The sequence below is a fragment of the Dendrobates tinctorius genome, unplaced genomic scaffold (assembly GCF_039654945.1).
Source record: "Dendrobates tinctorius isolate UK_male_01 unplaced genomic scaffold, ASM3965494v1 ptg000064l, whole genome shotgun sequence".
NCBI classification, from domain to species: Eukaryota; Metazoa; Chordata; class Amphibia; order Anura; family Dendrobatidae; genus Dendrobates; species Dendrobates tinctorius.
In genome coordinates this window covers 44777042-44792240 of record NW_027361732.1, presented here as the reverse complement: position 1 = coordinate 44792240, position 15199 = coordinate 44777042, and the positions used below count along the sequence as shown (strand labels likewise).

The 15199-nt window shown below is 47.1% G+C and overlaps 1 protein-coding gene across 2 annotated transcripts in view; it reads right to left on the bottom strand.

Annotated features, from left to right (window-relative positions):
• Positions 1–15199, bottom strand: part of PIBF1 (progesterone immunomodulatory binding factor 1) — a 278563-nt gene that overhangs the window by 210369 nt on the left and 52995 nt on the right. For both annotated transcript variants that reach the window (XM_073580380.1, XM_073580379.1), the window contains exons 2-3: positions 12947–13198; positions 920–1020 (exon numbers count right to left, since the gene is read on the bottom strand). In XM_073580380.1, the coding sequence (XP_073436481.1) occupies positions 920–1020; positions 12947–13198 (353 nt within the window). The remainder of the gene's footprint in view (positions 1–919; positions 1021–12946; positions 13199–15199) is intronic.

Below are 15199 nucleotides of genomic sequence, written 5' to 3'. Positions count from 1 at the left end.
TTACATAAATATACATAATTATTGGTTTAATGTTGTTTTTAAATTTTTTTCTTATTTATTTTAATAGTTTTTTTTTTCTTACTGAAATCCTGCATAGGACTTCAACTTTAACATGTCTGATTACAGGTCTCATGCATTGCAATACAACTGTATTGCAATGCATGAGAGGGGTTAGTTTTACTGGCAGATCTTCTGTAAGACCTGCTTCACACATCAGTTTCTTGGCGTCCGCCAAAGTGTGAGAAAACAGATCCGTTTCCGTTTTGTCACCAACGGATGCTACCGGATCCGTTTTTTGGACGGATCCCCTTTAGCCATTAATGCAAGTCTATGGGAAAAAAAAATGGATCCGCAAAAAGAAAAAAAAAAAAAGGCGGATCCGTTTTTTTTTCCCAAAACGGCGGATTTTGATGGACGTCAAAAAACGGATGTGTGATCCACGCCTTAGACGCAGTTGCTTAGTTGAGTCTAACAGGCCACAATACCTGGCTAGCAGGCCCAAAAATAGGGCTTGTTAAAAAGGGACATGTGACCCTGCTTACACAAACAACCTGCCAACGCCAGGTCTTCCGGGGCTCGTATGATGCCTTTATGTCATGTGAGCCCTTCAACTAATCAGCGGCTGCTAAAGGGCCACTTCCATCTCATTTCCTTAGGATGTAAGGACGTCTGGAGTAATTCAGAGAGCAGCAGCTATCACTTCTTCCAGATGTCAGTTTCATCCAAAGGAAGTGGGTGAGAAGCGGCCCTTTAGCATCCACTGACTAGCTGCATGGCTCACAAGACATTACATCGACACGCGAGCCCTGGCCCCGACAACAGAGGGGAGTATAAGGTGTTTTTATTGTACATGGGAAAATATTGTTATTGAGAAGCAGTTGTCCAGAGTGGTGGACAATTCCTTTAAATGCCATCTTACCTGGAATCTTCCTGCTGGATTTTTGTTTGCGTTTCAAGTCTTAATGCCAGCAATTGTTTCTGATGAATGGTGTCATTCAATTTCTCTTCCAGCTCCTCAATCTAGGACACAAAAAAAACAAGAAAACAATGAATATTGGAATTGTTGATACAGGCTTCATAAACTAATGCAGTAGTCTGCAGTACTATAAGACACTGAAAACACAATACAGACTGGCATCATTCTGCTTCAGAACTGGAGGCAAGGAAGATAGCAAATTAATAATATGATCGACTCATACTGCAAATATAAGCAATTAAGACCACGTTTATAATAAATCCAACTCCCTTGTCTGTATGAACACAAGACACCCAGACAATGAAAAAACCTATGTCTAACCCAAATAACCAAAAGCTGCATAGTCAATGTCAATATTAGCTTCTGTCGGACTGCTGCTCTAGTAGATACTGTACTTAAAGACGTTGTCCAAGAAGAACAGCAATCATATCCTTTCCAAAAAAAAAAAAAATACTCCTAGCAGGGCTGTGGAGTCGGTAAGCCAAACATCTGACTCAAACACCTCAGTTTCCATGATACCGACTCCAACTCCCTCATACATAACGCATGTTTAAGTGATAAATTTACCATAGTAAAATGGTAACATCAGGATTTTAATCATTATTATGATACAATAATCAAGCCATTTAGATAGAACATAAAATATATTAATTGGAATACAACTTTAGAACAAAAAACTTTTGCATATTTACAATTTATTATACACTATGCAGTAAGTGGAGAAAAACAGTTTTCAACAAAAACAAACTGAATAACATTTGTGCAGTCTATGAATTTTTTCTGAGAAATAGTATCGGCTCCATCAGATCCTCCTTCATAGATGACCTCAAATCTGACCTAATTATTTTAAGGCTAGAGAACAACCTCTCTACACCAACTTGGGTTGGTGGCAAAGCAGTAACCACTTGGGCAACATCTCTAACAATTTCAGGGTATAAAGGAATTGCCTCATGCCCAGTCAGTTTTGATGAACGATTTATCTCTTCTACTTCTTTAAGAGCAAGTGAAAAATTTTGCTGATATATGGTCAATCTGTTTTCTATGGGAGTGGAATTTTTTTTTCCTGCAGCAACGCTTTGCCTACTCCATGTTGTCCAAATACTTGTCAAAATCAAACTTTTCTTCTCATGAGGATGAAGAAAAGGCAGCAACAGCACTGGCAGGACCCGAGTCTTCTTGTTCTTGGCCGTCCTGTAGTCCACTCTTCCTAACTGCTACCTCAATCAGAGCTTCTTTTCCTTTAGTAAGCCGTTGATTATCAAGCATTATACGATAACTTGGGTCCACATAAACAGCTGCCAGAAGAATTTTATTTTCTAATAGCATTGTCTCTCTCCGTTCCATTGAAACAGCAATGCCATCTGCGGTTAACCCACCTCTTCGGGACAGGCAAAATAGCAAGTTCTTCAACTCGATTATGAAAATGCCAAGAGTTAAATCTTCAGCTTGTAACTTTTTAGTTCACTGTAAATGGGTGAGGAAGCAATTCCTTCAATTCAGCCACCTGTGTCCATTGACCTTCATGTAGTGTTAAGTGTGTTACATGAGGGTTGGCCATATATATAAGGAAGGGTTTCAGCTCAAGTAATCGCTCAGTCATTAAATAGGTGCTGACCCCATGAGTGGCTTGATCCACAATTGCCCCTTTTCCAGCACGTCTCTTCAAGATGGAATCAATTTTAGGGGTTCTGGCAGCAATAACCAATTTCCTCACTTTGCTAATCAAGTCCCTCTTGCAGACTAACTCTTATTGCCAGCAGCAGCATGTGCTGAATAGGAAAGAGGTGTGAAGCAGCTTCAATAGGATCATCTAATTTTAAGAAATCATTTTACTGTTCTTCTGTAGTAATATCTGTTTGTTCCTCCATTATGGGAACAGGACTGTGGCCTTCCATCTCTAACATACTGAATGTTAAATGTTCTTCTAGCTGCTGTTCACCTTCATTTCTCTCATTCATCAGTTTAATTCTACTTATCATGTTTGAAGCATTATCATTTACAATAGCAACCTGTTCTTTTTTGAGTTCATAATCTTGCAGAACTTTTTCCACTAAGGTCTGGAGAAACTGGCTGCTGTGATGAGCTTTAGTATCGTTTACTGCCAGCATCTTAGCAACAATTTTTTTGTTGTCACAAACATATCGAATGTTGCTAGCAAAATAGTTCACTCTATGACATGTGCAGGCATCCATTTTAAGAAACACAAAGCGTATCTTGAAAGTCTTTTTAAGATCTTCCTTTTGGTTAGGAGGTTCTTCAATCACTAATTTTCTAATAGTTTCTCTTCCTAGAGAAAGACCAAGTTTGGGGGCCATTTCTCCAGTAAGATCTGTAAAAGCTGGTCATGCAAATAATGATAATGGTACATTGTACTTCACAACAAGTTTGATGAGCTGTCTTTTACACACATCTTCTGTCATTGTTACAGTAACTTTGTCACTTACAAAATATCTTGTAACTGATGTTTGAGACGCTCTTTCCTCCTCCTTTGCCTGGCAGGAAGTGCTGGTCTCTGGTTTCTTGGTGCTGCTGTGATCTTTTTCAATCACAGCTTTGTAAACTTCTGGGTGGCAGTAGTGTAAATGTGTTTTTAGATTGGAAGCTCTTGAAGGAGCATTTTAATCACTGCCTGAGTATGCACTGATTTTGGCATCACAGCATTCGATTTCATCTGGGTCACTTATACACTGACACACAAAATGTTATTTTATCTTGAGTCACTGTGAAATGCTCAAATACAGCTGGCTTCTTAGACATTTTGTAATTCTGCAAATTCACTCACAAAATAATTTTGTCCTGTAAAAACTTCATGCAAGAATGGGGAATTATGCACTGTATAATTTAGGATAGAAATAAAACAATCTTTGCATAAATCAATAGGACAGATGATAAGTATAAAGTTGGTAAAATATGTTGATCAATAGCAAAACGTAAAAAGGAGATTTTTGTGTACTCACCGTAAAATCTCTTTCTTTTAGCCTTTAATTGGGGGACACAGAACCGTGGGTGTTATGCTGCTGTCCACTAGGAGGCGACACTATGCATAATCTGAAAAAGATTAACTTTGGCTCCTCCTCTGCAGTATACACCCCTGGACGGCGTCAGCCTTCTCCAGTTTTGTGCCAAAGCATAAGGAGGAACGTAATCAAATAACATAACCATGCCTGTAAGAAGGCTACTATGTACGAGCTCAAAGAACAATATGAGAACTCAACAGTAAACAACGGCCCGTAAGGGCAACAGGGTGGGAGCTGTGTCCCCCAATTAAAGGCTAAGAGAAAGAGATTTTACGGTGAGTACACAAAAATCTCCTTTACTCTGTCGCCTAATTGGGGGACACAGAACCGTGGGACGTCCCAAAGCAGTCCCTGGGTGGGAAGCAGTGGACGAATATTGTGTTGACAGTTCCCTAGACTTAGGGTACTGCCGCCTGCAGAACCAGTCTACCCAGGCTCGCATCCGCTGAGGACTGGGTATGAACACTGTAGTGTTTCGTAAACGTGTGTAGGCTAGTCCAAGTGGTCGCCTTACACACTTGTTGTGCCGAAGCCTGATGCCGAATGGCCCAGGAGGCCCCTACTGCCCGTGTAGAGTGTGCCGTGATGCCGGCCGGAAGAGGGGAACTGTTAAGTCGGTAGGCCTCATGTATGGTGGACTTGATCCACCTGGCAAGGGTAGCCTTGGAAGCCGGCAGCCCCTTGCGACTACCTTCCGGAAGAATGAAGAGGGAATCAGATTTCCGGAAAGGTGCAGTCCTGGACACGTAAATCCGCAATGCTCTGACGAGGTCAAGCGTATGCAGAGCCTTCTCCACTCTATGAACCGGAACCGGGCAAAGGGATGGCAGTGAAATCTCCTCATTGAGGTGAAAGTTGGACACAACCTTCGGAAGGAAGGATGGTACTGTGCGGAGAACCACCTTGTCCTGGTGAAAGGCTAGGAAAGGCCGTCTGCAGGAAAGTGCTGACAATTCCGACACTCTGCGTAACGAGGTGATCGCCACTAGAAAAACCACTTTCTGAGACAGAATGGAGAGTGGAACTCCTCTAAGAGGTTCGAAGGGTGGAGCTTGCAATGCTGCCAGGACCAGATTGAGGTCCCATGTATCCAGCGGACATTTGTAGGGAGGAACCAATCGGGAAACTCCCTGGATGAAAGTCCTTACTTGTGGTTTAATAGCAATGCGCTTTTGAAAAAGGACTGAAAGCGCCGACACCTGACTCTTAAGCGAACTTAAGGATAGCTTGGCATCTAGGCCCGATTGAAGAAAACCTAGTACCTTCGGGAGGGAATAAGGGAGTAGGACTTGTCCATGAGATTCGCACCAAGAAAAGAAAGCTCTCCAGGTACGATAATAGAGCTTGGCGAAGGCCGGCTTCCTTGCCCTGATCATAGTTGCAATGACTGCCGGTGAAAAACCTGCCTGGGTTAGAATCCAGGTTTCAAGGGCCATGCCGTCAAATTGAGAGCCTCTGAATTCTGGTGGAAGAACGGACCTTGAGACAGAAGGTCGTGACGGTCGGGTAGACGCCAGGGGGCGTCTGCTGTAAGTTGGACGATGTCGGCGTACCATGTACGTCTGGGCCAGTCTGGCGCGATGAGGATGGTCGGAACTCCCTCTTGCTTGATCTTCCTCACGACCCTGGCGATTAGGGGGAGGGGTGGAAAAATGTACAGGAGTCGGAACTGGGACCAGTCCTGGACCAGGGCATCCGCGGGTCGTGTGTCCTGGCCATGAAATTGGGGACCTTGGTATTGAGATGGGATGCCATTAGGTCCACCTCCGGGGTTCCCCAGCGTTGACAGATCTGGCAAAAAATCTCGGGATGGAGAGACCACTCCCCCGAGTCCATTCCTTGCCTGCTGAGGAAGTCGGCTTCCCAGTTTTCTACACCCGGAATGTGTACCGCAGAAACTACCGACCTCGTGTCTTCCGCCCAGCGGAGGATATGAGCCACTTCTCTCATCGCCTGGGCGCTGCGGGTCCCGCCTTGGTGGTTCACGTATGCCACAGCCGTGGCATTGTCCGACTGTATCCGTATGTGCGAGGTGGCGCTCAGTGCCAAGAGAATGGCCCTGATTTCCAGAACATTGATGGGCAATGTCACTTCCCTCGGTGACCACTTGCCCTGTGCCCTGTGATGTAGGTGCACCGCCCCCCAGCCTGTCAGGCTTGCATCGGTAGTCAGGATCTTCCATTGTCCTGAGAGGAATGGCTTCCCTCGTGTAAGCGAGGTTGGTTTGAGCCACCAATGCAGGGACCTCCTGGTTGATGACGTCAACCTGAACTCCCTGTCGAGGGAGAAGGGGTTCCTGTCCCAAGATCTGAGTATGGCTAGTTGAAGGACCCTGAGGTGAAACTGGGCAAATTGCACTGCCTCTATTGCTGCTGCCATCCGGCCGAGGACTCTCATGGCAAACCGGAGAGATCGAGGAGGACTGCGAAGGAGTGTGCGAACTCCCAGACGGATGGCCAGTGTCTTGTCCTTGGGAAGGAGCACCAGGCCCCTGGCGGTGTCGAATACCATTCCCAGGAATGTTAGAGTCCGAGTTGGGATAGTCGACGATTTCTGTAGGTTGACTAGCCATCCCAGGCGACTCAGAGTGTCTAGTGTGATTGAGACACTGACCTCGCAGTCTTTGAAAGTGGGAGACTTGATGAGGAGGTCGTTCAGGTACGGGACGACTAGAATGCCTCTTGAGTGCAGGACGTCCATGGTGGCCGCCATGACTTTGGTGAACGTTCTTGGAGCCGTGGCGAGTCCGAACGGAAGGGCGACAAACTGGTAGTGGTTTTGGTTGACCGCGAACCTGAGAAACCTTTGGTGGGCGGGAGCAATTGGTATGTGGAGATACGCATCCTGTATGTCTATGGAGGCGAGGTATTCTCCCTGGTCCATGGATGCAATGATGGACCGGAGGGACTCCATGCGGAAAAGACGGACCTGTACGTAATTGTTGAGCTGTTTTAGGTCCAGTATGGGTCGGACGCCGCCTCCTTTCTTGGGGACTACGAACAAATTTGAGTAGAATCCTCGGAATCTCTCGTTCACGGGAACCGGCACCACAACTCCTGATTGAAGGAGAGAGGAAACCGCTTGGTGGAAAGCACAAGCCTTTTCTGGTGGTGTTGGAGGAATAGAAAGGAAGAACCGGACCGGTGGAACGGAAGTGAACTCTAATCTTGTATCCGGAAGACACTATTTCCCTGACCCACCTGTCTTCTGTAATAGGCAGCCAGACTTGCTGAAAGAGTAAAAGTCAGCCGCCTACTGGTGGGGTGTCTTCCGGAGGTCGCGAGTCATGATGAAGCGAAGTTCTGAGGTTTTCCTCCCTTGGGTTTCGCTTGGCCTGCTTTCGACTGCAAAGCCCTGTCCGGTCGCTGCTGCGTCCGTGGGTTGTCCCTGCGTGGAGAACGGTTACGGTTTTGCACTGGGCACGAAACGGACCAGCCCGAGGAATTCCGAAAGGATCGGAATCGCATCTGGTTTCTTCGTTTAAACGTGCGTTTCGGTTTTAGTTGAGGGAGAGAGGTACTCTTACCCCCAGTGGCATTGGCTATCATGGTGTCCAACTTTTCGCCGAAAAGTCTTCCAGTAAAATACGGAAGTCGCGTGAGGGACTTCTTTGAGGCCCCATCCGCTTTCCATTCTCGCAGCCAGAGGATGCGTCGGATCGTGATGGCGTTTGATGCTATTCCCGCTACACCTCTGGCGGAATCCAGGGCTGCATGAATCATGTAGTCTGCTACCACTGCTATCTGGACCGCTTGGTCCGAGAGCTCAGGATTTGAAGCCTGAAGACCCCCCTGTAGTTTTTTGGCCCAAGCCAGGATGGCCTTGGCTGCCCAAACTGAAGCAAACGCAGGGCCCAGAGAGGCGCCTGCCGCTTCGAAAATAGAACGAGCCATGCGTTCTACTTGCCGGTCTGCTGCGTCCCTGAGGGTTGAGCTATCCGGCAGAGAGAGTAAAGTCTGCGCTGCTAGCCTAGAAACCGGAGGGTCCACTTCAGGTGGATCTGTCCATTGTTTGGTGTCTTTCTGTGGGAAGGGGTACTTCGCTTCCAAATATTTGCGATTAGCGAATTTTTTCTCAGGCTGCGCAAACTGTTTGGTAAGTATTTTCTCAAACTCATGGTGATTAGGGAAGACCTTAGGTGGTTTCTGAACACTTTCGAAGCAAATCCTATGTTCTGGGACTTCCGGGGCCGACTCTGGAATTTTTAGCACCCGATGAATGGCAGAAATTATGTCCTCAACTAGCGCTGTATTGCTAGGGGGAGAAGGTACCACGGACTTGTCCGTTTCGTTATCTGAGTCGGAGTCACAGATGCCCTCCGAATCCTGTGCCTCGCTAAGGTGATCCCTGGAGGGCGACCTGGGGCGGGGGTCTTCTGTGGTGGGGGATCCCTGTGGTAAATTGCACTGTCTGTCTGTGGCAGGGGACTGCCCAGGAGACCTGGAATGACGCTGTCTCTCCCTGGAGGGGGACGACCTTGTGCTATAGTGCGACTCAGGTGATCGAGACCTGTGGGTCCGCTTACGTCTGTGAGAGTCGGAAGCAGCATGTTCCTGAGACAAGCTGTCCGTTTGCTGTGTACCGTCCATAGCCGGGGCCCGACTCTGCAGAGCTTGCAGCAATGTAGCAGTTAGGTTGTCTATGGACTGTGTCATGGACTGAGACATCTGAGTTGCCCATTCCGGCGTGGCCTGTGACACTGAAGCGTCAGTAGGGACTCCCTGGGGTTCTGACCCAGAGTTCAGGATGCAGTCCCGGCAGTGCGGATACGTGCTGCCACTAGGGAGCGTGGCTTTGCAGGCTGTGCAGAATGCATAGAAACATTCCTGCCTGGTTCTCTTCCTTGAGCCCGGCATAGTGCACAGAGGCTGGCTATCAGGGATCGTACAGGGGTGGCTACGCAGAGGGAACCCACAGAGAGCCTTATAGGAAGTATAGATTCACAGCTGAGTAATGAGAACCAAGCTGTGAGCTTACCCCACCGGTGTGCCCCTAGGTCCAGCGCCGACAGATCCCAGTTCTGTGCCCCCCGGAGACCGCTGTGATGCTCCTCTCCTGGATCTCATCCAGAAAAAATGGCCACCGGGACTCTGAGGAGAGGGAGGAGGGGGCGGAGAGCTGAAAAGGGCGCGCTGGGCTGTGTAAAAACGCCCCCTTTCTGCCTCAATCCGCCCCTTCTATGACACTCCAGTGTGTCATTTTGGTCATCCGGGGGGTGGGAAAAAGGCGGCGGCTTCGGCTAGGCCGAAGCCGCGGTCTAAATTAGAGGCCTGATGCCCAGGAGGGCTCCAGAGCGGCGCGGTAGTCCGGGGGGGGGGCGGATTTGTACCAGACCCCCCCAGAATGGTCGACTGGATAGCGGTGGGGGTAGCAGGGGTAGCGGTTTCTGTATGTGGGGCCCCTGAAGCGCTATGGAGCCGCTGCTGCTGCAGAGACAGGGACGCAGAAAAAGCCCTGTCTCTGCTGTGCCATCCTGTCCGCACCCTCCCCCGGCCCCAACAGGATCCCACAGCCGGCCTGGGGTCCCTGGAAGCTGCGGAATGCTGCCTGATCTCCGACCCTACCTGAGGCGTCTCAACCTAATGCCCCCTGCGGGGGATTAGGGAGGGTGCGTCTGTCACCGTCAGGGGGTCTTCATCCTCGCCTCTACCTCAACCCAGACCCCTTAAATGGGTTGGGGAAGGAGGGTGGTCTCGACCTCGAACCAGGACCCGAGGGACTGGGGAGGGAGCGACATGTGGAATAGCCACCTCGACCTCAACCGGGTACCCCTAATAGGGGACCGAGGAGGGAGCCATGCCGGGAGTCTCGCTGGAGACCCTCTTTTCTTCATCTGTATTTCCGGACGAAAAAAGGAAAAAAAAAAAAAAAAAAGGAAGAAAAAAGGTGTGCCTCCTTGCGACACTAAGCAAAAACTGGAGAAGGCTGACGCCGTCCAGGGGTGTATACTGCAGAGGAGGAGCCAAAGTTAATCTTTTTCAGATTATGCATAGTGTCGCCTCCTAGTGGACAGCAGCATAACACCCACGGTTCTGTGTCCCCCAATTAGGCGACAGAGTAAATTGGCCTACGCTATAGGACACCCCAATAAATACTGATTGGCTGCAAATAAGCCCAGATGGTGAGAGCCCCACTGGGGTGTATGTTAACAGCCCACAAAAAAAGAAACAGTATTTAGATAGAATACAGTATGGTCAAATAATAGGGTAATACGATGTCCTATTAATAAGTATCGAGTGCACATCAACTGGTCAGGTGGCTCACGGCGTGAGAACAGACCTTAAAAGATCATAATACTAATAATCAAGGAGTCAAAATAGAGGAGTCAAATATAAGACTATACTAGAATAAAATAGTTCTCAGACTCACACAGTGTTTAAAACATTAGAAACGTTAAACTCTCACAGCATTAAAACCAATGGATGCTGTGCCCATAATGAAATCACGCCTGGTATATCATGTCATGAGCAGACAGGTGCTGCATAGGACTCACCGGGATACAAGTTAGGTGGCGGAAACTTGTGGTGGCTCAGGCAGATGGATGGCACAAGTGGTATCCGGGTCACACTCTGGGGCGATGAAGCCGCAAAGCGTCCAAGTACGGAGACTATTTTATTCTTGTATAGTCTTATATTTGACTCCTTGATTATAAGTATTATGATCTTTTAAGGTCTGTTCTCATGCCTTGAGCCACCTGACCAGTTGATGTGCACTCTATATTTATTAAAAGGACATCATATTACCCTTTTATTTGACCATACTGTATTCTATCTAATTACTGTTTCTTTATTTGTGGGCTGTTAACATACACCCCAGTGGGGCTTTCACCATCTGGGCTTATTTGCAGCCAATCAGTGTTTATTGGGGTGTCCTATAGCGCAGGCTAATTTTTATGTTTTGATATTTACCTCAGTTTGGGTTGACACCGACCCCTATTTTGACCATAGCAGCTGAAGACACAACCCCATCTATCATTCAGTAAGCGCTCATGTGATTTTTAAGTTTTCCACTATGTTGTTAGATAGCTTTACTCTGAACTTTCAATGTCAGGTTTGTCTCAGGGTACAGCTCACTAAATGCTTCACATCATATTTCTTCATAGTGTATGAAGAGGGGAGGAGGGAGGGAGGGAGCATGTTTGTGCTGAATCATATTCCAGGACACACACACACAAAAATATGTATGTCCTCATCGATCCTGCTACTGTATTTCCAAATTGGAGATGTTAGAAAACAGTTTTTCCCCTTATATTCTATGAATAGTGTATATAAGTCATCAGAACAGCTAATTTCTCCAAATATGAGCTAAGAGAAAAAACAAACTAAAACATCAAGCATACAGAGACAACATACACTGGTCTATTGATTTCTGAAAAGCTTAGATATGCTTTAAGAAGTACTTACCTTAATCCTGTTTTCCTGTTCACTCCAGAAGTTCTGAGAAAATGCAGAATACCAGATCAGCGATCTGACAGGCAGGGAAGGAGGCTTGCCGGCGCCTGCTTGCTCACAAGCCATCCCTACCTGCAGGACCCTGCGGCCATCTTGGAGCCAGGGGTCATGTCGCGATCATGTCGTGATGTCCTGTTAGGAGAGTGCAGGGAAGCCCCCTCCCTATGCGATGCTTCTCTATGACGCTGTCTCTACTGACAGCAGAATCAGAGGGGTTAAATGCCCACCATTGTCACATACAGCTGACACCCGCTCGCGATCGCTGCGGCGCCCAGCGTAAATGCTGCGCGATCGTGCCGCCGTCCTAGTACTGCTCCGGGTACAAAGGCATCTCCCGCATAGCAGTACTAGAACGGCGAAGGTCACGAAGGGGTTAAATCAGATTTCCAAGTAAAAGATATCAGTGATTTCTAGCAATTCATGGACAGAAACCCCATATTTGGCAGAAGGCTGGTCATATTAACCCTTACGTTCATCAGACTAAGGCTATGTGCACACGTAGCGTTTTAAAACGCTTACTAAAAACCGGACTCCTTCCCAGAAATCGCGCGGTTTTTTCCGCGCGATTTCACCGCGATTATGATCGCGATTTTCGCGTGCGATATTCAAGCACTTTCCAAGCGATTTGAAGCATCGCTTGGAAAGTGATTGACAGGTTGGTCACACTCGTCAAACATAGTGTTTGACATGTGTGACCAGGTTTTTACTATTGAGGCCGCCTATGCGGCATCAATAGTAAAAGATAGGATGTTAAAATGCTAAAAAAAATAAAAAAAATCGGGGTATATTTACCTTCCGGCGTCCCGCGCTGCATTCCCGGGCCTCAGCGTTCCCAGCGATGTCTTGCGAGACCTGTGATGAGGTAGTCTCGCGTTGCTATAGCGATCTCGCAAGACCGCTAGAGTCACGCGAGACTACGTCATTACAGGGCCTTGCCGCAAAGCATTACTGGGAACGCTTAGGCCGGGAATGCATCGCGGGACGCCGGAAGGTAAATATACCCCGATTTTTTATTTTTTATTCTTTTTTTACAGGGGTATGATACCCAGGGCCTGGAGGACAGTCTCCTCTCCTCCACACCGTGGGTACCAACCGCACATGAGACGCTTAACTTCCCGCATGGTGGGCATAGCCACATGCGGGAAGTCAGCAATTCTCATGCATTCCTATGGGTGCGGAATCGCGGCAATTCTTTGCGATTCCGCACAAAGAATGAGCATGCTGCGATTTTTTCCGCGATGCGATTCCGCCGCGGAAAAAAGCGCAGCATTAGCACAGCATGTGCGGAATGCCATAGGAATGCATGGGGGGCGTTCTGTACACGATTTTTAAGCGTTTTCGCGCCGAAAATTGCGGCAAAAACGCTTAAAAATCGCTACGTGTGCACACAGCCTTAGTCCTTCAGGTTTGGGCATGTAGAAATGGCACCAATGTTGGCTGCTCCACACAACGCTATTGATGACATTCACAGAACACAGGTTGAGATCTCCTAGAGCACATACCTTGGTAAGGTATTCTCCCTTCAGGTTGTCAATCATTAGGTTCTTCTGGGAAAGTTCTATCTTCTGCAGCTGAAGATTGTGGAGAAGCTCCTTCCTTTCAATCAGCTGACGAGTGATTTTCGGGGACCCCGTGCGCTCCTCGGATGAGGAAATGTCATCTGTGGGAACTGTTGTTTCCAGACTGATATCCTCGGACTCTAGCGAGCTAGAGATATTTGCTTTTCTGCTCATTTTTCGAGACATATTTAGCATCTGCAAAGACCAATAAAAAATAAAGTGAATGGAAAAATCTGCTACAGTACTCGTGAATGGCCACTACTCAGTTTCTCGAGCTGTGGTTCTATGCACTGTTTACACGCACCTGTCACATGACCTAACAGCTGATTGGTGCAGGAGCCGGGAGTCTGATCCCTACCCTTCTGATATTGATGACTTAGATAGGCCAGTAATATCAAAGTCATGGACAGGCTTTTTAATTTTGCATTTAGATAGCAATTATGAACAATTTAAAAAAATAATGCAAACTGTCCCGCCTTTAAAATGAAAAAGGAACCGGTCACCAGGTTTTCCAAATATAAACTATAGCCAAAACCTTTAAGGCCTCTTTTACAGCAGTCTAGAAAGCTCTACAGAAGTCTGCACAGACCAAAAAATACCCTTTATTATTCCATACAGTGCGGTGTGATCAGATTGGGTGTTGCTGGTCTTGATCTGTAGCCTCCCCTCTCGCCCTTTTGCTTGCTTCATGTAGATGACGCATCTAACATCATCCGCACAGTGTCCTGCACAGGCGCCCTTCACTATGTGTAGAGGACGTGGGATGCATTATCCACATTAGTGATGGGTCATTCGCGAATGATCCGGTACAAAGAGCCAGCTCCCTGCTGTGAACGATGGGAGCCGGCACCCCGGTGAGGGCAACTGAATTCTCTAAATGGCTCTCACTGGGCGTAAAATTCCGGTGTTCTGCGGACGCAACTTGGCGCACATTACCAAACCCCGTCCATTCATTAACTACAAATGGGTGGGTTTCAGCCATGAATGGGCGGAGTTTCGAACACATTCACTTTCTTTAAAATATGTATTCACATATTGTGAACACATATTTAGTAGGGATCCATTTAGGATCCAAAAGAGCCGGCTCTTCATGGTGAGAGAGCCGGATCACCAAAAAGAGCCGGACTGCCCATCACTAATCCACATGAAGCAAGCAGGAGGACGATGACTGTGAGGAGACAGAAGGCACTGAAGACCAACGATGCCCATCATACAGGACCGCGCTATGTGGGGGTAATGAAAGGTGTTTATTGGGCTACAGAGCGGGTGTGTGGGACAAAGATTCTAGACTACTGCAAAAAAGGCATTGAAGCCGTTGCCTGTAGTTCATATTGGGAAAACCTGGTGACAGATTCCCTTTAAGAAAATCTTAATCTGCCAAAACATGAATACTATGACCGAGACATTAGTCACAAGACGTCTCTATGCCACCGCCTGACAGTGCAAGTGAGGGGGGCAGCATTGCATCCTACAAGGTAATGTAACAAACAAGCCGCTAAAAAGGAAATTATTTGTGGGTCACAATGCAACCCCCATTCACATGCACTGTAACGTAATGTAGCAGAGGCATCAAGTGCAATCCATGCTGTAGTGTTGACAAAGCCTTATTGTACGGTCTCCATCAGATGATTTTGATGCATTTTTAACCAAAAAACACCATATGTTTTGAGAATTTTATTTTCCAAGATGTTTTTTACTTTAACACATTGATAAAAAGGGTTTTTTTCAACCATTTTTAAGTTCACTAAATAAGCCAATGGGAAACACCCCCAAAAAAGAATGTCTTAAACATGCGGCACCCTAAAGGCACTACTGATCACAAAATCTGGTGTATCTAGACGTTCCAAGAACTTTCCATATACTGTGCACCCATAATCGTAAAGAAACAATAGGTTGCAATGCAGAGTCACACTGCTTCCCACTGTACATGTTTCTATGGCGGGAAATACCTGCTGTTCTCAGCTCTATGATACTGATCAATGCAGATATAGGAAACGTGGAGAGAGTGCAAATAATGTGTATAGCAGAGCGGGGATCCTGTGTATGTACAGCACTCGGCCAAGGGTCTGGGCAGGTGAAAAGAGCTGCAGGAAGAACGATTGACAGATAGCAGTGTTAGATCTCAGTGCCATGGGCTGTGCACTGCTGCATGCAGAATAATAGACAGATAGCAGTGTTAGATCTCAGTGTCATGGG